The sequence below is a fragment of the Ptychodera flava genome, chromosome 11 (genome assembly GCF_041260155.1).
Source record: "Ptychodera flava strain L36383 chromosome 11, AS_Pfla_20210202, whole genome shotgun sequence".
Classification (NCBI taxonomy): Eukaryota; Metazoa; Hemichordata; class Enteropneusta; family Ptychoderidae; genus Ptychodera; species Ptychodera flava.
Window position 1 is genome coordinate 22,620,468 of NC_091938.1, and position 25,601 is coordinate 22,646,068.

General features: G+C 40.5%; 2 protein-coding genes across 2 annotated transcripts in view; both read left to right on the plus strand.

Annotated features, from left to right (window-relative positions):
* The window catches only part of LOC139143840 (CUB and sushi domain-containing protein 1-like), a 31,178-nt gene extending 15,494 nt beyond the window's left edge, over positions 1-15,684 (plus strand). The window contains exons 6-18 of the mRNA XM_070714421.1: positions 147-167; positions 735-1,082; positions 1,349-1,465; positions 2,230-2,580; positions 3,582-3,701; positions 4,177-4,530; positions 6,251-6,364; positions 6,946-7,290; positions 11,520-11,633; positions 12,106-12,453; positions 13,736-14,080; positions 14,373-14,396; positions 15,528-15,684. Coding sequence (XP_070570522.1) covers positions 147-167; positions 735-1,082; positions 1,349-1,465; positions 2,230-2,580; positions 3,582-3,701; positions 4,177-4,530; positions 6,251-6,364; positions 6,946-7,290; positions 11,520-11,633; positions 12,106-12,453; positions 13,736-14,080; positions 14,373-14,386 — 2,591 coding nt within the window. The 3' untranslated portion in view covers positions 14,387-14,396; positions 15,528-15,684. The remainder of the gene's footprint in view (positions 1-146; positions 168-734; positions 1,083-1,348; positions 1,466-2,229; positions 2,581-3,581; positions 3,702-4,176; positions 4,531-6,250; positions 6,365-6,945; positions 7,291-11,519; positions 11,634-12,105; positions 12,454-13,735; positions 14,081-14,372; positions 14,397-15,527) is intronic.
* A 1,123-nt stretch (positions 15,685-16,807) lies between these two features.
* LOC139143841 (uncharacterized) lies at positions 16,808-25,462 on the plus strand. The gene is made up of 4 exons (XM_070714422.1): positions 16,808-17,168; positions 18,690-19,386; positions 22,909-23,127; positions 23,909-25,462. Exons 1-4 carry the CDS (start codon positions 16,957-16,959, stop codon positions 24,809-24,811), a joined length of 2,031 nt encoding a protein of 676 aa, XP_070570523.1. The 5' UTR covers positions 16,808-16,956; the 3' UTR covers positions 24,812-25,462.
* Positions 25,463-25,601: the final 139 nt, after the last annotated feature.

Consider the following 25,601-nt stretch of genomic DNA (forward strand, 5'->3'; position numbering starts at 1 on the left):
TTCTCGTTAAGTATGGTACAGGTCGTTGTAAGAGTACCATTTGTGTTAGGCCTGACTCTCTAAGGAATATATAAATCAGTATTTAAAAGCCTTTGATTACGTAAGGCATTTGATATCTTTCTCTTTCTTTTTTATCTTTGTTTCAGGAATGACAACGGATGATCCAGGTAAGATATTTTAGAAATCGAGACCGTACAAGTCATTTATCAGAACACATCACCAGTGTTTAAATGACAATTGCGGGAGCAGGGGGTAGTTGGAGGTAGAAAACGGTCAGGTTCCTCAAACAAATCGTAGACACGCTTTACAAGCTTGGTACAACACCGTTTCATCACGCAAATTTCAAACGTGAAATACTACAGCATTGGCAAGGGACAGATAATTTGTTAGTGATTTCAAATTTACTGTCACATGATCCTCATGTAAAGAATAGTTATAATATACACACCACAGCATTGCCATAAATAGGCTTTCAGAAGAGAAATACTTTAATTGGGTTACAAGCTCAGATGTTCACCGAGAATTAAGTGTTTGGAAGGGCCCAATATTTGTCATTGAACCCTGGATGAATTTGCGATATGCAAGTTTTTGCGTAGCCGTATGTGCGTTATTTGTAAGGATACGGTGCTCTGCAAACGTCACATGCAGAGTTTTGTAATATTAATGCAGCACGTATAAAATTGTGTTTTCACTTCAAAGATAAAGTGCTTAAATCACTCTCTTTTTTCGAACAGAGAACTGCCGTCGAACTTTGATGATACCTCGGGGAGGGTACATCGATGTAACATCCCCAGGATACCCGAACAATTATCCGAATAATGCCGACTGCGAATGGATCATCTATACGGAAGATAACACTCGGATCCTAGTAGAACACTGGGACTTTGAAACCGAACGAAACTTTGATTTGTACTCGGCGGGACACGGTAAGCAGCCGTCCAAGAACACCAGTGAGATATGGGAACATTCTGGATTCGAACTGCCCGAAGATTTCTCGTCTGTTGGTGGCAGTGTTTGGATTACTTTCACATCGGACTATGTCGTCTCAGCCAAAGGATTTAGAAACAGGATTTATGACGCAGGTAACGCGGAACAAAGATTTTTTTTCTTTTCACAAATATAAATAGGTGAAAACTTTATTTATTCCATGCAATTCAAAGTGAGCCCCACTAGTCTTAAATCAAAAATGTGTTGTAAAATGTGAGTCTAAATATCTGTCCCCGAGGAGCAGTCTACCTCAGTTCAGAACAAATGGCAAGTATGAGGGGCACTGTCCCCTAACGATTTTGACCTCATTGTTCTGAGTATATGTTTTGACGCACACTCCTTTGTTCATGTTATTTTGTAGGCAGCAGCAGTTGCTCTAATTTGTGCGGCTACGACAATCCGTTCCAGGGATGCAGTTGTGAGTCCCACTGTGTATTTAACGACACATGCTGCAGTGACTACTTCGAGGCGTGTGCAGGTATGAAACGCACGGGAAGAAGGGGCGGGGTAGTGCCCAGCTTCCTTCTATTAAAACATTTCCCGCAAAACACGGTATAAGATCCGTAAACGAGTAACCAAAATCAGTTTTTTCCTACTTCATAGCAAATACTCCAATATGACAACGTCAGGGCCCATGCCTTGTTCAACTTGAATGAGTTCATAGTTAAGTACTTGAAGATCTGTCTATGTCGCTCTTTAGGCAGCTCTGTACATTCAACGGATCAATAGTCGGGTACACCTTTATCAGCGTTACTGTACATGTGTAATTAAAATTTTCATGATGTATTAATTCCTCGATGATTTTTCTGGGGATTTACAAGAAACTAGGAAATTACCTTATTATCTCTAAATTAACGACATGGCATGTTATTCACTTAAACAATTCAAATACATTTGCATTGTTGAAAATAGATGCATATTTTCGATGTGAATATCAATCATAGTTTCTTCGATCGTCATCGCCTTGAAGCAAGTTCAATATTTCATATTTTGCCTAATTGAAATACCCAGTATTTGCCAATACAGACTATATGTATGTGATTTGTATTGTTGCATTTCTAGATCTGTCTATACGTACATGAATTCATATATGACGCATGCGTATCACTCTGCCAACTGGTATTCACCAAAAAATTATAAAACTTGAGGAGACCATAGTTTTTGGTTCGGAATAAAACAAAATTGGAGTTTGTGGGAAGCGTTGAAGGTTTTTGAATTTACATGTGTGTGCATCTATGCCAGGTGACTGTGTTGAAGAGATCGTTGTCCCCGAAAGGGGCCAAGTTGAAATAACATCACCGAATTACCCGGCTAATTATCCCAACGACGCCCTATGCCAGTGGAAAATCAGTTCAGAGAGGGGAAACGAGATGCTTGTCAGGTTCACTGAGTTCTACACCGAGCAAGGTTATGATTTCTTCTTCGCCGGAGATGGAGACTATCCGTCACAAGAAAGCAGCGTGATCTGGGCACATTCCGGTTTCACTGCTCCCAATGACTACCTGTCCGACGATTCGTCCATCTGGATGCGATTTGTCTCTGACGGTTCTGTAACGGAGAAAGGTTTCCACATTGTAGTGGAGGATATGGATGGTGAGTTTCCTTAATGACGCATGCGCAGCTGTTCACCCCAATGCCCTTTAGCACAGTCCCTCCACAAAAAGGCAGCCCCACAATCACAATCACAATTACAACAAATGGTTGGGGCGAAACCGTTTTGGTAAGGGACAAAGCGAATGAGTCGAAAATCGGTAATTTTCATGCGAATTACCATAAAAATAGTTAAGTTCCATTCCTTAGGCCTATATATTAAAAAAACATGCGTTACTTAAAATATCCCTTTAGAAATAGGGTGGATAGGTCGGAAAGTTTTTGCATTTCGGTTCGCTTTTATTTGTACTCGACCTGAACAAATTGCTAGAAATTGATATGCACTTTTTTCTTCCTGCTCTTGAAATAAAGCCATTCCTTGATTTTCACTGTATTAGTTTATCATCATTCAACACGGAACTGCTTGAATAGAAGTTGTAAAGAATTAATGATTTGTTAACGAGTGAAATACATATAAGACATTTCAGAACTGACTTTGACATTACAGCCACGGGCAAGACTTTAGACAGTCGCTGTACAGTACAAGGAAGCATATGGTTGATAACATGTTTCTCAACTATACACCTTCGATCCAAAAAGTCGTTTGGTTTCGAAATGTGAATTTTTTCGTCGGTAATTTAACCGTTCAAATAATCAAGGGGTACGAAAAGTTGTTCAATGATTCACTTTGATTTATCTAACAAAGATAGGTCTGGAATGCCAATTATTTCATCGCCTTTGTCTGATCACTTCTACCCACAATATATCATTATAAAGAAATGGCAATGGTTGTGTTTGTGATTTTTAGTTGACGAGGAAACGAATGGATTACACTAGTCATTGAATAAATTAATAATTTATGTAAAGAATGGAGGAAAGACGGAACAAACAAATCCATCTGAATACTCAGGCATATATTTACATATTTCTATTATTTATGTTCCTTCTCTCTTCCTCGAAAACTTATGAAATTTTGCCGTTTTTTTTCTAATTTTTGTACATAGAACAGGGAGGTTCCTGCGTAGATATGTGTAACCAATACAACTTCGATTTCCACTGCAGCTGTCAGCGTGACTGTGTCTTCAATGCAAACTGTTGCCCCGGCTACTTCGAATTGTGCGCAGGTAGGAAATAGTGAAGTATCTGCAAATTGCACTGAGTGCTTGTGATTTCACCCTTTTTTGATTGAATAGCGCGCACTTTAGTTATATCTATTCAAAAATTCTGTGAGTCGCCATCTTAATGCGAAAACAGACAATCAGACAGACGACAGACAGACAGAGGGAAATATAGGTCGAGCGATAGCTCGATATATATAGAGATCGATAGACAGACAGACAGACAGACAGACAGACAGACAGACAGACAGGTTGATAGATAAGAATGTAGAAATGTGGAAATATGGGAGGTTCTTAGGTGGGTAGAGACAGGACTTCAAACTTCTCTAAATCAAGTTCAATCTTTCTTAAAGACTGTGAAACATTCTATAGGCATCTGCTTGCCTTTATTGCATATTGCCTTGCGTGTATTGTCTTGTTGATGAACATTTTATTCATTCATTTCAATTAAACTCACCTGGCGTTCTTGTACTGAATGCAGGAGGCTGCGTTGAATCATACGTGGTGGCAGCAGGAGAATTAGTGGACATTTACTCACCGAATTATCCCCTCGACTACCCGAACGATGCTCGCTGTGAATACATCGTCAGCCACAATTCCACAGGTGGTAGACTCTATGTGGGTTTTTACGACTTTTCCACGGAGCAAGATTACGACTTTTTCTTCGCCGGCCATGGTGACGAACCCGACATCAGCGGTAGTACCGTCATTTCCGCTCACTCCGGGCAAGACCTGCCACCCAGCTTTACTTCGGAAGAGGACGCCGTCTGGATGCGGTTCACTTCGGATAGCACTACAACTGACCGTGGATTCCATGCCTTCGTAGAAGATCTGGGTAAAACATTCATATCGTGCACACAAAACTTCACCATCAATTGTCAACAATGACTGTTTCAACTTGTCATGTGCTAGTATTATAAATAATAAAAGTTAATAGTTAATTTAATTCATCTAAATTTATTTTCTGCTATTGCAAACGAATAGCAAAACGAAGTGCAAGATCCATTAGATGCAAGACACACGTAAAGATACAGCTTTAATTTACATGCTCATTTCCATCGTGATATATATATATATATATATATATATATATATATATATATATATATATATATATATATATATCGTTTTTGTTTTCATACACAAGGTGATATGTTGGCAAGTTTATTTCAAATATAAGTATTTATCTCAGAAAGTAATGTTTTGGCGAAAGAAAGCAATGTGTCAAACGGGGTCAACTTTTCTTTCTACCCCAAAAATCTTCACACGTTCAATACCGCCCAAGTCTAAAGGTGAAATGAAAAGATAAAAATTATCAAAAAGGTTACCCTGTTCCACGTATTAAGTATGTACAAGAAGGTTAGCGACAAAAAAGTGCAAAGAAAACGTCTAAAAACCTTTTCGTTTCGCCAAAACATCGATCTGCAAGACTGACCCAGAATCAGCTTTGTTAATCGACTCGGATTTCTCACACCCGTTTAATAATATTAAGATTCTACATCTTACCTCTGACACTCACAGAAAACTGTATTTGTTCACCGTACAATCCACTTGACTGTAAACAAACAACTTGCAGTTCTAAAAGCTAAACACGACTGAGGTCTGATTTTTTTCGCCTACTTCATGCCATCCCTTAACGCTGCAGATGACAAAGCAGCGCGCCACCAACTTGATTCTTCGGCCAAAATGCGCACGAGGTGTAGAAGTGACAGTCTGGTTCCCTGCCCCCTTTCTACGAAAAGGGTCAGGTATGCGCCATTCTATCCACGGCTATGATTGGACGACACTATGAAAGATGGTGATTGGCAAAGGGAGCACATGCGTCAGCTACTGCAATGTTTAATGTTGTTTCAAATTTCAAAAACAAACAAAAAAACAGACTCGACTTTAGGATGAACATGGAGGTAGCAGAGATGAAGTTTGCTGCGGATCCGTAGCCAACACAACCAGCAAAGAGAGTGGTAGGGCTACGGATCCGCAGCAAAGATGAAGTACGCTCTTTCACATCTAAATCACCTCATACGACGTTTGCATACTGAAACAGATTGATTGTTTGAAGGCTTGTCGAATGTTCATGGTGACTGCCCTCCCTGCCTTGTTGCTGAGATACTGTCAAGGGCGCAGTCATTTCGAAGATTACAGCTTGACATCACGCGCCACGCGAATCCGTCATTTTGCCCAAAATCTGGGCAAACCGCCATTTTGCCCAAAATCTGGGCAAAATGGCTGGCGCATACCTGACCCTTTTCGTTTACAGCCAGAAAGAGGGCAGGGAACCAGACTATAGAAGTGATTGCAATAAAGCTATCGTGAGACAGCCAATCCATGTGAACAAAAAAAGATTCGAAAAACGTGGACATATTAACACTACCCAGTAGGCCTATGTGAATCTGTCAAAGTAAAAACTACCTACCTATTCAAGTTTGAAAAGACCTTGCCCGCTGAACCGAATCTCTACCTAGCTCCATAAAACCAGTCCCTCCACACGGACTGTGATAAAACCCTTTCAATGTCAGCTGACCTGACGGCGATTTTCGCTGTGATTTCACTTACAGGACCTTCCTGCCGGGGTATATGTAATTCTTACAACGCTGAGTATCGCTGTAGCTGTTACAATGATTGCTTCTACTACGACGAATGTTGCCCTGACTATTTCTGGGTTTGCACTGGTGAGCGTCAGTTAAAGGTATACAGTCACCTGTAATCTGAATATGCCCATAAATGGTCAAAGGGGCGTTCCTTAGTAGTCAAAATGCCCATGTGAGGGCGCTGTTTTAAAAAGCGGCCACCTGCTTAAAATCTGTGATTGGTTAGATTTTCTCTTTCCATGGTAACTGCGGCAAAATTGGAACAGGTGATAGTATACCTTTAATTTTGTTTCTATATTATGAGCACACATTCAAACAGGGGCAACAAGAAGGCTGTTCGCGAAAAGTGGTGTTCGCAAAGGGTTTCGGAGGGGCGAGTGATTTTTTCACCCATCAAGGGCGGGGATTCTTCGTTTACGCCATTGAAAACCCTCACGCACTGGTAACATGAGAATGTAGAGATTTGCAGCCACATTTGTAAAAAGCAATTTTGTATGTGCAGATACACACATACGCACACACGTGTACATAATTTTTAAATTTATATATGAATGTACGTTTATACTATACTATATTATACGTCTGTCTGTCTGTCTGTCTGTGTATGTACATGGTGCATCTATTTACTTGCATAATTTTGAGTTTTCGTCTTTGTATCACAGAAGCGTGTGGTTCCGACCTGTACATCGAAGCTGGAGAGAGTGTCTACATCACGTCACCCAACTACCCCGATCTCTATCCAAGCAATTCGGCCTGCAAATGGACCGTTAGCACGACTGGGGCACGTCTCCGGGTTTCCGTCACCGACTTTGCCTTAGATGAGTGCTGTGATTACTACTCGGCAGGAAACGGTTACCAGCCAAGCCAAAACTCCAGTGTGGTCTGGCGGCTCCCAGGGACCGTTGCACCGGCTGACTTCGAGTCTGACGGTCCGGAGGTTTGGATAACTTTCACATCGGACAGCAGCATCGAACGACGTGGCTTTAATGTCACAGTTACAGACGAAGGTAAAGTTTCATTTTAGTCATTTGGTATTTTAGCATTTACCGGCTCACATTCTTCAAGAAAGGACGATAGCCCTGTCAGAGACGGGCACATTCTTTCATTTTTTGGCGGTTCCAGATCAATTCAAATCGTTAGCTCTGGGAACAACGCGCCTTGGAAACAAATTTTGGGAAATTCAGTTTTTTACAATATGTTTCTGGTTTGATGCTGCTCGTGTATGTTATTTGTCCTCGATTTTGCTCTTTCCGCGCTTAATTATATACAATATCAGATATTGATCCTAGCCATACATAATAAGATGCTAACATATGCAAACAGAGATTACTAGTATTGAAATGTAGCAACTATAATTTGTGAAACCGTAAAAGGATTTTTACGCGCACCACAAGTTGCACCAGGGAAACCTTGAAATATCACTGTAGGCTTGTTGTCAATACAGCCTTTACAAAGACATATAATGGATTTTCTCATTTTAGATTTTAAAAATCAAACCCTTTGTGAAAGTATACATCCATGATCTCTATATGATGCTTGTGCTTGTATTAGGCGCTCCTTTTATAAACGGATGGATATTTTAAATTAGCATATGGAAATATAATCATATTATCTCGCACCGAAAATTATGCATAGGTGCTGTCAAAGTCATGTCGACAAATGCACAATACAGTCACATACAAAGGCTGTGTCGGCAAGCTGAATACTGGACAGTAAGGAGTAAATGCTGTTAGGAGTAGAACAAGAAGCAGTTGTCTAAACTGAACAAAAATATTGTCAAAACTATTATAGTTATAACACAGCTACTGTCGCCATTTTAGGCACACAGTCCATGTAGCCGACAATGAGATGCAAATGATATGCGGTTATAGGTCTCTTCGACTAACTTTCAGCTGGTTGCTCACTAATTCTACTATTTTTATAGTATTTTATACAAAGGCACAGACTTATTCTACCTGCAACTTAAAAGTGATAGTGATTTTGTAGCTCATTCTTTACTATTCTTCATAGGTTTTGGTAGCCGGTAACAGACACTTCGTGTTCGTGTCGGCTACATGGACGATCTGCCCAATTTTAACTAGTAGACGGGTATTGTCACTTTCACTGCACAATCGGCACTGACAATGACAATGACAGAGGTAGTTCCAATCTGATGTAGTTCAAGAAGAGTTGACGACGCTCATGACAGCAAAACATACGTGTACACGAGATCAGGCCAACAGAGCAACACCTGGAAGACCAGGAGACTTGGCAGTTATCGATAAACAATGGCCAAAAAGGTCAAAAGGCGTATCAATGTTCACAACATAGTAAACACCTATTACCTCGGCATGAGGGCTATAACACCCGTTTATTACCCGCAGGGACCGTGCGTTACCGAAAACATATCGCTATTCCCCGAAGTCGTACGCCGAGGGGTATAGTGATGTGTTTCTGGTGACACACGGCCACGAGGGGTAATAAACGGGCGCTATAACCCTAATAAAGACCAGGTTATAGGTGTTTTATAACACGCCACATGCTCATGTTACATTATGTTATGGCTTTTAATGTGTGACATTACGCATTGTAACACACCTCATCCGCAGTCTGTGTTCTAATTCGCCAATTGACAGTCACGTGGGATGCGTTCTTTTTGTGCTGATCCACGTAAACGACGTCATCAGGCATCATTTGTCGGAACTGTTGCCTGCCACTGCATCAGTTCCGAAAAATGATGCCCGCTGACGTAAAAAAAAACAACTTCTGAAGAAGAACTGAATGCTCTGGTTTCAAACAAGGACTCAAAACGAACGAAGACGATAATCAAAGGTGCATTGAACGTTTTGCAGAAGTATTGCGACCCTGTCGGGAAAAACTTTATCTTGCTGAATCACTCCGACATATTACATCATATAGCTTACATGCGACAACTTTTGTGTATGGTACGTTCTTATGTATGACTACGGATGAGGTGTGTTACAAACACATATTGACTGGCCATTAGGGCAACAGCATACGTCTTTAACCCCTCGGGCCTGTGAGTCACCCCCAAAAACAGACTGTTTCCCTCGGCCTACGGCCTCGGGAAACAGTCTGTTTTTGGGGGTGACTCACAGTCCCTCGGGGTACAGACGTATGCTGTTGCCCTCATGGCCAGTCAATATGTGTATACTGTAACAATCCATTGTGATAAGTTTACATGGCGATTTCTCCACAGAGTTAACAGCAGTACCAATTTCTTCAAAAAAATATTGTAAGCATACCTAGCAACATCCTTGTTTGCACTTGAATCTCTGTCATCGATGAGCTGTTCAAGTTCCTGCGCTGTTGGAATGAAAAATCTTGCTGTTCAGAGAGAGGCTCGCCGCTCATCAAGCTCTAGTCACCCGCCATTGTTTCAAAGCTGCAGACGACACTACGAGTATGGTCACGTGACCTGGCACTTTGCCAAATTTGGCGATACACTATGGCACTTTTCCCAAATTTGGCGACATACTATTTCCCTAGGAAAAAGTCTTTCAAAAATACCCTCTGACGTCACTTTTGTCGATTCAGTGGGAGTAGACGCATCTATTTTCTCGTCACATGACGTATTCTGGCGAATCACAACATAGACATATTGACTGGCCATGAGGGCAACAGCATACGTCTGTACCCCGAGGGACTGTGAGTCACCCCCAAAAACAGACTGTTTCCCGAGCCGTAGGCCGAGGGAAACAGTCTGTTTTTTGGGGGTGACTCACAGCCCGAGGGGTTTAAAGACGTATGCTGTTGCCCTAATGGCCAGTCAATATGTGTTTTGTAACACACCTCATCCGTAGTCATACATAAGAACGTACCATACACAAAAGTTGTCGCATGTAAGCTATATGATGTAATATGTCGGAGTGATTCAGCAAGATAAAGTTTTTTCCCGACAGGGTCGCAATACTTCTGCAAAACGTTCAATGCACCTTTGATTATCGTCTTCGTTCGTTTTGAGTCCTTGTTTGAAACCAGAGCATTCAGTTCTTCTTCAGAAGTTGTTTTTTTTTACGTCAGCGGGCATCATTTTTTCGGAACTGATGCAGTGGCAGGCAACAGTTCCGACAAATGATGCCTGATGACGTCGTTTACGTGGATCAGCACAAAAAGAACGCATCCCACGTGACTGTCAATTGGCGAATTAGAACACAGACTGCGGATGAGGTGTGTTACAACATAGAATGAGCATGTGGCGTGTTCTAATGTTGATTCACTTGGTATACGAAAAATCGAACTAGTTCTGACTTTAATTTTGGAAAGTGCGCGTTGTTTTTTGAAGCCGGGTCGTTCAAGGTCAAGTTGGCTTCATGTTGTCCCTACATAGGGCCGTTCACAATTTACGTCACTGTTCTCTCATTAATATGCAAAAATAAATATTTGTCCGCATTTATAGATTACGCTTTTGAAAATTACGCATGCAAGAACGACGAAAATACATCTCAGTGGGCGACTGCTAGTGTAACAGTGAATACTATAAAAACATATTCATGACTCAGAGTACAAGCTGCAAAAACAGCCACGCATGCAACATTGATAAAATCTGTCCGCATTTCAAGCTGCGTGTCCGATGTCGCGCGCGTGCAGCTATATTTAGTAACAAACCTGTAACCGTGAACAGCGTTATTCAAAAGTTTTTTGGCAGGTATCAGCAAAATGGTAGAAAAACACGACATTCCTTCGACAAATGATCGCTGATGGCATCATTGACATCGGGCCTTAGTTGGTGACCACTACCTGTTTGACTTACAGATTGATGCCACGTGTAGGGCAGGATGCGCTGACTATTTTCGAAATACCTGACATCACTTCTTGGTCTTTTTGCCAGAGGTCCATATATCTTTCTTTCATGAATTTGACTTTATTGTGTGTACCGGTGTTTTACTGTCTGTGCTGTGCTGTTTTGTTTCTATTTTAAAAACAATTGACTGTGTAATAGAAATTTTGACCTAGTGTTATCGGATTTATGGATGGGTATGATGTGAATTTATTACTTCATATGAATGTGTGTATTTGCAGTTGTCCGCTATCTATCCTCGGCAAATCAAACGGCAGAGCGAAATCTTCAGCTAACAAAAGGTAACGTGTAAACATGCTGACTTGAAAACACGAATCAATTCAAGCAGAAATCAGCGAAACAAGCAGAAATGTCGAATCGTGCTCTTTCGGCCACCATCTTAACGTGTTTTCATTGTAGATCATAGATATTAAGAACTGCACCATATATTTCCAGGTGTTACTTGCCGCGATCACTGCAACGATTACAACTTCGTCTTCGGATGTAGCTGTATGACAGATTGCGTCTACTACGACGAGTGCTGCCCAGATTTTATGGAGGAATGCCAAGGTAAGACGGAATTTCTTTCCCGGAGTTTCACGGTCACCTAGGCCTGGATGCGAGCTCGGATGTCGTAAATCATGAGCAGTCGAACCAGTCAAAATCCAATTGGGACAAGTAATTCCCCCCCCCCCAACAACAAAAAAAGAAGATCCCCCCCCCCAACAAAAAAAAGAAGATCAAGATAACCATATGACCAAATGTAGTGCATTATCCTTCGCTGACGTCATGCATCACAGACACGACTCTTCTGGAACAAAATTAACCCGAGTCATTCGATGTGTCGGCAAGCTATTGCGAAATCAAGATCAAACGTTCAATGGAAAATGTTTGTCTTTTTCTGTGCGTCTTTTGTACATCCATCCATCCATCCATCCATCCATGTACATACATACATACATACATACATACATACATACATACATACATACATACATACATACATACATACATAATTCCCTCTCTCTCTTACCTCATTCAGGTACATGCGGTGGTGATTTCACCGTATATGATGGAGACAGCGTGGTTATCTCGTCACCTAACTATCCCGAACCCTATCCAAATAACACGGCGTGCAAATGGACCGTCAACTCTCCGAATGGAACCTACCTTTTCGTCTACTTCAAATCTTTCGACCTGGAACAAGGCTTTGATTTCTTCTCTTCGGGCAGGGGCTTCCAACCAAGCCAAAACAGCAGCGACGTCTGGATGCACTCAGGGTCTGTAGCACCGGCTAACTACCTCTCCGTCGGCACTGCCATGTGGCTCACATTCACCTCCGATAACATTATAGACGACACTGGCTTTCAGCTCACCGTGACCGATGTCGGTAAGGCGAAACGGCATAGCCTCTTGGCCTACTAAAATATACTAATAATTGTTTATGGGCGATCTTCCATATTTCAAGGAGTTTAATTGAGAACGTATCACACTGTATATGATTGTGTATATGGAGAAATAATAGGTATCAATGTTCTTAGGCAGAGAGAGAGAGTCGTTACAGATATATATATTATATATATATATATATATATATATATATATATATATATATATATATATATATATAGGCAGAGAGCGAGAGAGGAGAGAAAGCTGTTACAGATATATATATATATATATTATATATATATATATATATATATATATATATATTATATATATATATATATATATATATATATATATACATACGTACTGTCTCCTTACCTATATACAGACACACAAACGTAACATTTAAGCAAAAAGCATACCCAGCGATGGTATATACCACGAGATTTTGACCAGTTCACGAAATATATGCACGAGCGATAGCGAATGCATATATGGAGTGAACTGGTCAAAATCGAGTGGTATACCGTCGCTGGGTGTGATTTATTGCTTTTATATCATAACAGTATATTGAAATTCTGGCATGGAACGTCAAAAACGGATTTTTGCTCAACCTGAGAGCTCGCGCGTATGCCAGCTGTGGTATATCGCCAATATACCACGGTTCTTTTCGCGTCTCGACCAATCAGATCGCTGCATTTGCGCCATCAATATACTGGTATGATTATATCATACCAGTATATGATGGCGCAAATGCAGCGATCTGATTGGCGATATACCACGGCTGGCATACGCACGAGCTCTCAGCTTGAGCAAAAATTCGTTTTTGACGTTCCACGCCAGATTTTCAATATACTGTTATATGATATAATAGCAATTAATCACACCCAGCGACGGTATGTATACCACGAGATTTTGACCAGTTCACTCCATATATGCACTCGTAGTGCATATATGTCGTGAACTGGTCAAAATCTCGTGGTATACTATCGCTGGGTGCGCTTTATTGCTTAAATATATTATATACCCAGTGCACAGGAGAGAAATTAGCTGAGCAAAATTTCATTCGAGCGAGGCTATTTGCTCATCTAATTTACTGGCAATTTTCGTCACCGTCGAAAATGACGCCAGTTGCCAGGCCCATAGCATTGACAACTTATGACGGCTTATGACAACTGTAAACATACATACATACATACATACATACATACATACATACATACGGAGATGTATAACAACTGTAAATATCAACGTCACTGTATAAATTTCAATTTCACAAGCTTGTGAAACCGACGTAGTGGTACCGTCTGGTGGAAAAGTGACTGTGACTTCACCAAACTACCCTGACCCTTATCCCGACAACATGCGCTGCAGCTGGAACATCAGCAGCGAAAGTGGAGGCAGCATGTTCGTCGCTTTCCAGAACTTCGACCTCGAAGACGGTTTTGATTTCTTGTCGGCCGGCAACGGAGGCTTACCAAGCCAGGAGACTGCTGTGATTTGGCAGCACACTGGAAACTTCTTGCCGCCCGATTTCACATCTACCGGTCCCCTGGTGTGGATAGCTATGTATTCCGATAGTTCGGTTGCTGGCCTAGGGTTCCGAGTCATACTGACTGACATGGGTAAGCTAAAAAAACAGCCGGCAACATGTTCTATAGTAATGAAGTGTATCTTTGTACGTGTCACTGTATGTCTTCCCGTCTGTCAGCTTAGTCACCCCACAGAAACATAGCTGTTACCTCTTGCAAATAGAACGAGCTTTATCAAATGTACATTGAACATCTTATATCGTTTCTCGATAGTATTGTAATGCAATTTTGAAATTGGTGTAAACGTTACAAGAAAAACACAATTGATGTTTATAACACTTTTATCAGTGAAATTCACACCGTATTACAATTCACTTTATTGCAGGTTCGAAGAAATAGCAGTGCCAAGGTAGGGAAATTATATTTGCTATCATCGTATGCTGTTGTGAAGGTAGTTCGCGCTTCGAAAATGAACTAAAAAGACTTAAACTTTTGCTCAAACCTTTCTCAAGCAAAGTTTCAACCATTTACTTTCAAATCAAGTAAACAAATTGGGGTCATCGTGCATATTTTGGTACTAGAGAGATAAATTGTCCAATATTTTGACTTATATTTGAAATTCAAAATGGCCGCCATACCTACTAACTCTATGGGACATAAGTTTTCGCAAAACTAAGCAGGCAAAAAGCTTTATTACTCCATAAGCTTCGAAATGAGCACCCACAAGTGGTAGACCAAAAAATATAATTGTAAAAGTTCAAGAGTGCGAATTTCTGTCCCACAGGTGTATTAATTGCGTTCTATGAACATCAGTCGCAGTTGGTCTTGTCACTGTGGGTTTTCGGTTTTCTTTGTCCAGTTCTCTCTCTCTCTCTCTCTCTCTCTCTCTCTCTCTCTCTCTCTCTCTCTCTTCTCTCTCTCTCTCTCCCCCCCCCCTCTCTCTCTCTCTCTCTCTCTCTCTCCTCTCTCTCTCTCTCTCTCTCTCTCTCTCTCTCTCTCTCTCTCTCTCTCTCTCTCTCTCTCTCTCTCTCTCTCTCTCTCAATTCATTGCCATACCACATTTCTGACAAAAATTGTTGCATGTTTCAAAGGTACACTTAGCTGCAGTAAGGGAGGAAAGCCACGATGACGTCATTCTAAGGCTGCGTTTTAAACTCAGAGCAAATTATATTATGGTGAAAGTCGCTAGTGTCAACGTAAAGTCCTAAATTCCCTTTGTACAGGAACAATTCTCTGGTTTAAATTTATTTTAGACTAACAAGATAAATTTTCTTGCTCATGCTTAAGTGAAAGCACACGTATACAGCTATGTTATATTAGTTAACTCGTAAAAGGGTACAAGCATTTCGTTTACTCAGTATCATATATAGATATTTTGTTGACGGTTGATAGTAGATGGTTTAAGCAGTCATTATATGTGTTGAACGTGAAATTCTATCAAAACTTGCTTGTGTTATAAAAGATAAGTTGACAGGCTGCGCTACTGTAAAGAAATATTGGAACTCTATATATGTAATCCATGACATGTTTTCTCTTTCAGACACTTCGGACCAAATGAGTCTTAAAAGCTGCAGCAGGACATTTTAAATGTTGGTTGAAAACACGAAATAAATTTGCTTGCCTATATCATGTAATGGATTACTGTTACTGTTAACTTCTGCTTGCGACGCAATAAAAATAACTACTTTTTAAAGTCAGCATTATCTGTTTTCGACTTCTTGTCCTCCTACGACATTACAGGAACAATTTTGACTTGCAATCAGCTACAGGGTTATTGATACGATTAACTAAATTCATTTAATTGCAGCCATTCACCCATTAAAACAGAAAATTTGGTATAAGTTGACGAATATAAAGACAGACAGACCAACCAACAGACAGGCAGATAGACTGTGAGAGAGAGAGAGAGAGAGAGAGAGAGAGAGAGAGAGAGGAGAGAGAGAGAGCGAGAGAGAGAGAGAGAGAGAGAGAGAGAGAGAGAGAGAGAGAGAGAGAGAGAGAGAGAGAGAGAGGTTTCACTAGGATGATGAGAGAGAGAGAGGAGAGAGAGAGAGAGAGAGAGAGAGAGAGGTTTCACTAGGATATCTGTCATGGGAGAATTTGACAGTACAGGGGGAGAACACGCGAGAGGCTAAGGGGAGAGTGAAGGTCCTCCTCTCCTGTCGAAAGGTTTGAGAAATTGATGTGTGCAATCCTGCAGTCTGAGGTGTTTTCAATTTGTTTTTCACAAAATATTCAACGATCGAACAATGGCAATACATCTTGTACCCGGTAAAAACGTTCTCAGTTTGCCTGAGATTGCAGATCAAAGAATATGCAGGAATGACAAATCTGTGATTTTATTGTGTCATTTGCAGAATCTTACATTTATGTAAACAATATTATTGGACCATCAGTCAGAGACAGTATTTTTTTTAATCCATTCCTTGTTTGTTTGCAACTTTGAGATTTTACAGCCGGAGAAATGATCCCGCCAGTCGTGCAATTTCTCCGGCTCCCGGCTTCCAATGGAAAGACAGGCAGCCAGATATGCATGAACGCATACATATTCCAACACTTTTGATAGCCTCTCCACACTTTCTTTATAAGGAAAACAGTCAAAACATCAAAATCGGATTGAACCGTGTTGGTTTGAGTTCTCTGTTGGCTCAAAGAATTCCAAATCCGACATTTTACTTTTCAGTGGAGAGGCATAAAATCAAAATTGGATAATCAATATTCATAATGATTCGTGGGTGGTTTTAACTCAAACACTGGACTGGCGTGTAAACTGCGCGCCCTTACGGTAGCTTGAATGGAACTTGTGACACTGTAAAGGTTAAAGGTTAGGAGGTTACAGAGAGAAGATGGATGACCGATGGCTCGGCAACGATGCAGCATGCAGCGTGATTATGCCATCATACGAGCATTTTAGGGGAACACGAGACGTAATTTATGATGGTTGATAAATCTAAACATGGTACAATAATATGGCATTTTATATTAAGCCTCCGAGGGGGAAACTTCGACTGGAAGACCTGCAACGTAGCTGTACGCAGCGCCTTCGATTTCTACACGACGTGCAGGAGTGCGACTGTGATGAGCAATTTCAAGAGCTATGTCAAAATGTGGTAACTGTCTCCAATTCCGAGTGTTTGATCGAAGGTTCAAAGCAAGATGCAATAACTCATTTCACGCTAAGGTTAGTATTATCAATGCTACAGCACTTAATCCTTGATAGGTGCAGTTCCGTAGCTCACAACTTTCCTCGACGATATTTGTCGGCGGGGAAAGGTGGGCCACCTTTCCTCACCACCTAAAAATCACCGGGTGGAGTTGTGGACTACGGAACTGCTGCAACGTCGATTCAAGTTGCCTTACCCATGTCATTAAAATGAACCTATAATGAGTGGTAGGTGAGTGGTAGGTTAGGGAGGGAGCCGCCATTATTTACAGTCTGGAGGGGGTCACTAAAAGAATGGAAAGCTTAAAGGGGGTATGTGCTCAAAATGGGGAGAGAAACTCAGAAAGAAGGGGGTTTACTCAGTTTTTGGAGCAAAATAAATTGAAACACCTTTCAGATTGCACTATTTCACACATCAATTTCTCAATTTTTCGATGCCAGAGGGGAAACCCACATTTTCTCTCTCTCCCCTTTGGGTGTTCTAACAGTTTTATTTGGTAAAAATACAAATTGAAAAACCTGTCATATTGCACGAGCCTGCACCATTGCACAAATCGATTTCTCAATTTTTCCACACAACAGATGGAACAACCTCCTCTGACACTTCCCTCCTCAGCCTCCCACGTGTTATCCCCGCTCAAAGTTTCCTTGAGGAATCTTTCAACCATTCTCTTTCAAAATAAAAAATAAAAATTTGGGGTCACCGTGCAAATTTCTGTACCAGAGAAACAAATATCTCAAGATTTACTGATATTTAAACTTCAAAATGGCTGCCATCCCTGTGTTAACTCTATAGAGAAAAATAAAATTTCAAAAAATTAAATTAAGCTGGTGAAAAGTTTTCTTACACAAGAGCTTTAAAATGAACCCCCCACAAGTGATGTATCAGAAAAGCATTGTAAAAGTTTGAGAGTCCGAATGTCTGTCCCTGAGATGCATTCTACCTTGATAGGTAAATTAAATAGAAATTTATTGAACAGAAAATAAAGTTGACAAAAAACTTATCAGCAGGAGCTTGTAAGTTGACCCGATGATAGTATTTTCTGCCTCTGCACTGCTTTGACTAAAAAGCTGAGAGTCGATAATGCTTCCTCACTCACTCTCTGCTGCCAATTAATTTCATCAAATAAATAGTCTGTAATTGGTCACAGATTTTCACCCTTTGTGTGACAAAGTACAATTGACACTATTGCCATCTTTTGTACTGTTTCCCTGCTCATAAAAGGACATACCCATAACTCCTTCCTTATCAATGTGTCGATACTTGAGAGAGAGAATATTTTAAATTCCAGTGCATGGAGTTTTTATGTTGAGGTTTTACACATATACATCCCATTTATTTATTTATTCATTTATTTATTTATTTATTTATTTATTTATCTATTTATTTATTTATGTATTCTTTTATTTATTTATTTATTTAATCATTTGTTTGCTAGTATATGCATATTGTGTTTATATATATTTTTACTTTTACGGATTATGTTTTTCTTTTTACTATTGATATATTTATTTTATTTCTTATTTTACTTATTACAGGCTCATTTGCAGTGGTGATGCAGAATTGACGTCCTTCTTTGTCCATGCTGAAACTAAACTCTTCAAACACAGATTCAATTTGATGAATGTACAAGAGCTGTGCGACTTATTCCATTCTGTGGACAGATATCTCAAATCAGAGCCGAGCGACGTCACGGCAGCGTCATGCGATAACAGTGATGAGGATAATGGCAGACTTAGAAACATTCTTGGATTGCTGGGTTGTGTCGAGCAAGGGCGAACCTGGCCAGACGTTGTGGAGATGTTCAAGACGGGGAACTCTGCGGTGACATTCACAGTGCCGTTTCAGTACGCGCTGAAGTCAGTGGCGAGGAGAGACGTGGAGGTCACCAGGGGTCGGGCTGTGATGCCGTACACAAAGCTCGGAGAAGTGGTGACGTTCATCTTCAGAGACTTGTTGTCGGTAGGCATGGCAACAGCACAGCGAATGCTTCCCAAGGTTTTGGTAACAGACCAACGCATCGCTGAGCTTTGCCAGGATGTCAAGAAACTCCACAGAACATTTGAGCAGGTCGGCAAGAGACGACAGGGACGGGATATTTCCTTGAAAGTACAGCAAAGCAGAGAAAATATTCACTGCAATAATATCGACAGCCAAGTTTTCAAATTTCCGCCGTGCATGAGTCATTTACACCACAAACTTAGACAATGCCATAGACTGAGACATCACTCCAGAGTAAGTATATGTGGCATCCATTATTGAAGAGTGCAAGTTCATGTTCATATACTCATTGAAGACAATACAAATCTTACAGTCTTTACGAATGTCTTGTTGACTCTGCAAATAATACCCTAAGATGATATTAAAGATATGCAGTCACGTGTTATCTAAATATGCCCATATATGGTCAAAGGGGCGTTCCTTGGTATTCAAAATACCCATGTGAGGGTGCTGTATTTAAAAAGTGGCCATCCGCTTAACGATGCGACTCAGGTTCAAAGGTCAATTTTAGCAATTTTTTTTTTTATTTCAAATTTCGAACCACTGACACGTGGTCTTTCTTTTGGGGAAAGGTGTTGGGTCACATCGTACCGGGAAATTCCTGAAATATTACTAAAATGGCAAACTATCAGCTACACCGCGTGCCATTATTTCCCTTTTGTCTTAACGGTCGCAGATTACCGACCGCGATATCTTTGATAAACACGCAGAGATTATGTATAGGCTTGGCGGTATAGTGCGCATGCGCTAGCTTCAACGTTATGCTCAGCGTTTTGAACTCCGCATGTATCGGTACGGCAAACACGTCGAGCAGACGTAAGCCGGCGCTCGCGCTCCGTACCGTCGAAAAAGCAAGCGAGGTCCACAAAAGCGGACCTGAAAAAGACGGCAACGTGCGCAAAGGTCGATTTAAATGTAAAACAGTCCGACTGTGGCTCATACTCCCTGCAATAACGATCAAGAATGCAGTGAAGAGTCAGATTTGGCCGAGGACGCAGACGATAACGGAGACGTGCTCAGTTCAAAAACTATGAAAGTATTTGACACGCTGCTTTTCGAACATATTAGGCTATGCTGATTACGTACCCGAGTCCAAAAATTAGCCTGAGCGAGATGAAACTTCTGTTAGTTGCGATAATGTTATCACTCTTGCTGTACATGCTTGGTGTTAGTATCGTGTTCTTTTATATTTTTAAACTCGAGTTTTCTATCGTGCAGTCTTTTCTTGTCTGCTGAGAAACCTTGAACAACACCGTACCCGACATCACGCGACATTTATGTCAAGGAGTTTCCCAAGCCAGTGCAGGAGTTCATACACACATAATGTAGATTCACAAGAGCAAGTTCACCGATCTACTAATTTTTCGAAACGAAATGCAAATATTTTTTTTATTTCATGCCTTTTCTTTCTTTAAATATAACCCAAAAATTAAATTACGTCAAACGTGAATTGCGAGGGTTCACAAATGATTCTTGTGTACGTGTTGTCTAAACTTATCAATTACCCGCAGACTCCACAGCTGCTAGCTGGACCTCAACACTGAACGTAAAACAAACCCGGCTCAAATTCTAGAAGTGCTGAAACTAGCAATTTTTGCTATATGAGGTCAGTCATCGAAAGTTTGAGTAAAAGTAAAAATCTCCGAAATAATTATGTGTGCGCTGGTAATGGTATTGCGCAAGTCGAGTGACTCCACTGTAGACTAGTCGATACTCTGTCTCTTGGAACACGCTGTCGATGACAGCCTGCACTGTTCTACGCTACGGCGTGATTATCATTAGTTTGATAAAATCAGTACAAGAACACATATAAATAGAGTTTGAAAAAATAACACGAGTCAATCACTCCCGTTGTAACAAAGGGCGACAAGTTTGCAGTGCGGTGCAAAAGCTAAGAAAATACGACAGACATTTTATGTTGTCAAGAGTTACGTGTGTTCGTCTCATCTTGAGGTAGGAAAACTAGCAAATGACGTCCCGTTCGCACAGTGTCAGCGCTAACATGAACTTGACAATCACTTTCACAAAGAACATGCATAAATTGCCGATCGCGAGACAGGAAGTAGAACTTGAGTCAAGAACAAGTGAATACCCGACGCGATCGCGCGACGACAGCACATAAGTCTCGATCGGATAGACTTTTTTACGCAAGTTTCGACGTCTTGTCTTGACTTTGAACTCTGGTAACCAGATTGTAACCGTTGAGACAACAGTATACAGTTAATCTACTAGTTAAACGTTCCAAAAATGGATTAAATCGCTAAGTACCCCTCTGTGTTTGTTGTGTAAATACCACCACTGCTGGCACTAAGCATTTGCCAGTTCAGTGTATAATTTCTTTCTATTTTCACACGATCTGCAATCCTAAACATATTCAAAATTCCCAAAACTGACTCTTAATATTTCAACTTAGTCCTGGTGTAAGAAAATTCGCAGAAAATAGTGCGCGAGTCGGATTCTTGGTCACAATGTGTTACGCATAGGTCGTTTACACAAATCGTTGATTTTCTCAGTTCCGTTTTTGGCAGTGCGTACATTATTCAAATAAGTATAAGTCGGCGGCGCCTGGACAGACTAGCCTGATTTTTCACCTGTGGACAGTGAATGAATATATCTGAAAGACCGTGTCTCAGATTTCCGATAAAGGGCCTGGAAGTGAAGATATCCTGACAAACGTGAACAAAGGCTGATAATTTATGCAAAAAACGTCAAGTTGACACTTTGAAGGTGCATTGTGCGAAAACAAAAGCGAATTTCAAAAATCCGGGACACAGTTTTTTGCCCAGTATACCCAGCCGTCGATTGCCGTAAACAGATCACCAAGGCCGATTGGAGATTTGTACTTACACTTTTTTGAGTAAAAAAACTAAAAAACACGTGTTTTTGAGTAAAACAGCCGTATGCGCACTGTTTTTAAAAAACTAACAAATTTTCTGAACTCTTCGGTGACCGAGCAGATAAAAAAGTACCACATGTCGGGTGTGTGACCACGTCTTCTTTGTGAAAATGAGGATTGAAAATAAGTGACAATGAACCTGAGTCGCTACCTTAAAATCTGTGATTGGTTACATTTTCTCTTTCCATGGTAACTGTCGCAAAATTAGAACAGGTGACAGTATACCTTTAACTTGATCTCTCATCGAATACAATAATACTGTCTTAACCTGTTCACCCCCAATTCCCTGTAGACAGGTCCACACTCATCATTGATAACAATGGGCTTGGGCCATACCATGGTGATGAAAGGGTTAAATATCAAACAAGACCTGACACAGTCATGGCAAATAAGAAAAATATTAATGGGTCAAAGAGCTGAACATGCATGATACTAGCTCTGTATACACAGTTTTTAACCCTATCAACACAATAGTTTGCTGCGATGGCAGGCTACTGTTTGAGGTAAAGCCATCCAGGGGTCAAGCCTGTCACAGTAATGCTTTGACACAATCATCCCTGTAGTAAATGTGCAGTTTAGTGTATACTAACCCCTCTGCATTGCTAACTCGCCTTCAAAAAGTAAAAAATCCAAAGATATTATTCAGCAAATTGAAATTGCATCAACATGGCCCTCTAAAGATCAAATTATCATCATCTGATTTTTCTGGCAACACAGTGTCGCAGCTCAGAAGGTTGCATCTTATTGCTGAATTGCCATTATTTACATGATCAGCGTTGGAAATTATGTTGTCATTTCCATTCTCTGCTCTTTCTGGACACACATTTGAAGGTGTTCTTTCACTCCCTCACATCTTCTAGATACAATACACCTTGTTCTTGAAAGAGATTGGCCTCTCAGTGAGCGATGCTCTTCAGTTCTGGAAAACGGAATATTCCAAAACGCATTGCGGTCACGGCGAGGGATGCACACATAATTGGGCCAAAGACGGGAAGAGGTATACATACAACATACGGCATCTGTATGGACTGGAGGGTTCCTGTACGGAATATAGAGCACACAGTTGCAGGTCAATTCAGGTAAGAAAGGCATACTAGCTACCTTGATTAACGATAGGGCTACTGTCATATAAAATCATCTGTCTTGAAATGGAGATCCATTTGATTCTTTCTGCAGCATTAAATAATTTGTCAAAAGACGACAACATTCATTACCATTGATGCACAGCATAGAAATACATTGCAAAGGCAATATGTACCTGAGAAATTTCAGAAATTTCCTCTTAATCCATGTCTTCCAGGCAGATATATTAAAATAACAGGTATCATGTCCGTTGGTATTCACCAAAAGTCTGGTGGTGAAGGCAATAAATTAGAAATGTATGGAAATTTGTTGTGCAGTTTTTAGTTTCGTATCTAAACTCTAACACATCCTAAGTCTCTTAGGTGTTTTTTGTAGATTTGTAGAATGTGACAAGTCAAACGAGATCATGATTGTACAAATGTGATGTCTCAACTTGTCAGTGATGACCTTGCTGTGCCTTCATCAGGGCATACTCTGCGGAAACAATACATAATTTCGTACTCCAAGAGTCAAGCCGTGTGTGTTTTAATCCCTTTCACCACAATGGTTTGGCCCAAAGCCATTGTTATCTATGGTGATTTAGGACTTGTTTACAGGCAATTGGATGTGAACACGTCAACCCCGTCAGCACCAAATTTCATGACATCCCCAGTTATTTTCTATGCCAAGCACAGACTTTTATACAGAGAAAAGTGGAGGGGGGAGGTGTCTAAGGATTAATTCTATTGATCTCAAGAAAGATGTACAATTTAAGACGTGTTTTGCTCTGTTTCACAGGAGCGTGTACTCGGCCCTGGAGAAGAAGGAGGATGTCCGTTCAAACACTTTGACTCAAATCACTTGCAGAGTAAACTCCAGACAGGAGGAATTCCCCAAGACGTCCAGGAAGACGTTGTTTCCCGCTCTGCAGAGAAGGATTACATGACAGCATGCCAGAGTTACTTGAAAGTGAAAGTGACGCAGCGCATGGGAAAGAAAGTGAATGCAATGGAGCAGGAAGTATCGGATGAGGAGACAACTTCCGAAGAAAAATTGAAACGTGACGGAAATGGTCAAACAAACTTCAATTTTTCAAGTGCAAATAGAGAGAGTGTTGGATCTTGTGATTCCAGTGGGAAACTTGTGTATGATTCATTAAACTGCAAATCTTTGGGAAATTTGAAGAAGTCTGCTGGTGTCATGTTGTCAATGGAGACTCCATCGGAAGATGCAGCTGCTCGGAACAGATTATGCCTGAATTCAGGAGGAGCCATATCAGGGAAGAGGCAGTCTAGTGATGTTGAACTTGATGATGTCAACTGTGGGAGCAAAGTAATGAAATTGAACTGCAGTGAACAAAGAGATTGTGAGGACACAGAACTTGTTAAAAGCCAGATGCCACCAGAGTCCCACGTTAAACAAAGTAATATACCCAAGGATGACATTGAGGGCGGTATATCAAGTCGTTCAGCTGCTACTTCAAACCTCACACCTGCCTCTGACATATACAGTCTAAATGCAGAACGAATGCAACATTACACTGTTAAAATTTCAGAAAATCAAAGTGAAACTGTTAAAAAAGCAGAAAATGAAAACAAAATGAATGATGTAAGACTTGAAGAAAAGCTGAGCAAACTAAAAATCCGGCATCCGGCTGACTACTACTACCACTATTGTTACTTTTTACAGAAATCAGACTGATTTATCATGTATCCCTGTTAATTGTTTCAAAAGAAAGTTTCAAATGCATGATGGTAACTCATAGTGTCCATAGCCTTGACAACAAAAGTGTTAAACATGTATAATGACTTCATTGTTAGAAAAGAATGGTTGGGAGTAAGTACAATTTTTTTCTGTGGAAGACTGTCCTGAAATTTGCCAGTACTTTATTTTAATCAGCTAAAATCATTCTTTATTTATGTATTCATGAATTTTTATATGTTGTTGAGTCTGTTCTGTTGACACTCTGAGAAAAGTTCATACATACTAATGTGCTTCCAATGATGATGTCACATGTTGCTTCAGAAAATACACAAAACTCTCACAGTCCTTGTTTGTTTGGCAAATGGTTTATTGTCTGGAATGTATGTAGCCCCCTCAGTGGTTGTGCTTTACTGTGTTTGGCTCAGCAAGCTAGCACAGCCAGTAAGGCATCTTTGGTACACTAGCTCTCTCTCTGGGCGTCAAGCTGCTTACCTGTCAAGGGCAGGGAATAGTTTTGTCAGCTAGAAAGTAGCATAGTGCGAGACACTGAATAAATCTTGAAAATGCACTTGTACAACCATCTTAATACCATGAAGTCTGTATGGAAACTCCATTAATTGTGAAATAAAAATGGCTTGTGATATATATTTTTCTATTATTTTTGTTTTATTTATAAATCCAATCTCCTGTTCCACTCCCAGAGTTATGACAAAAGGCTAAGTCTTCAACTTGTCAATACAGGTTACATGTGTGGAATGCCCTACTGTAAATTGTTGATCACTGAATT

What these genes read in the sequence shown, in the direction of transcription:
- LOC139143841 (XM_070714422.1), top strand. Translation starts at nt 16,957, where the DNA reads ATGGCATTTTATATTAAGCCTCCGAGGGGGAAACTTCGACTGGAAGAC. An exon ending in ATAACTCATTTCACGCTAAG is followed by an intron (nt 17,169 to 18,689) that starts GTTAGTATTATC and finishes TACTTATTACAG; the next exon opens with GCTCATTTGCAGTGGTGATG. An exon ending in ACAGTTGCAGGTCAATTCAG is followed by an intron (nt 23,128 to 23,908) that starts GTAAGAAAGGCA and finishes TCTGTTTCACAG; the next exon opens with GAGCGTGTACTCGGCCCTGG.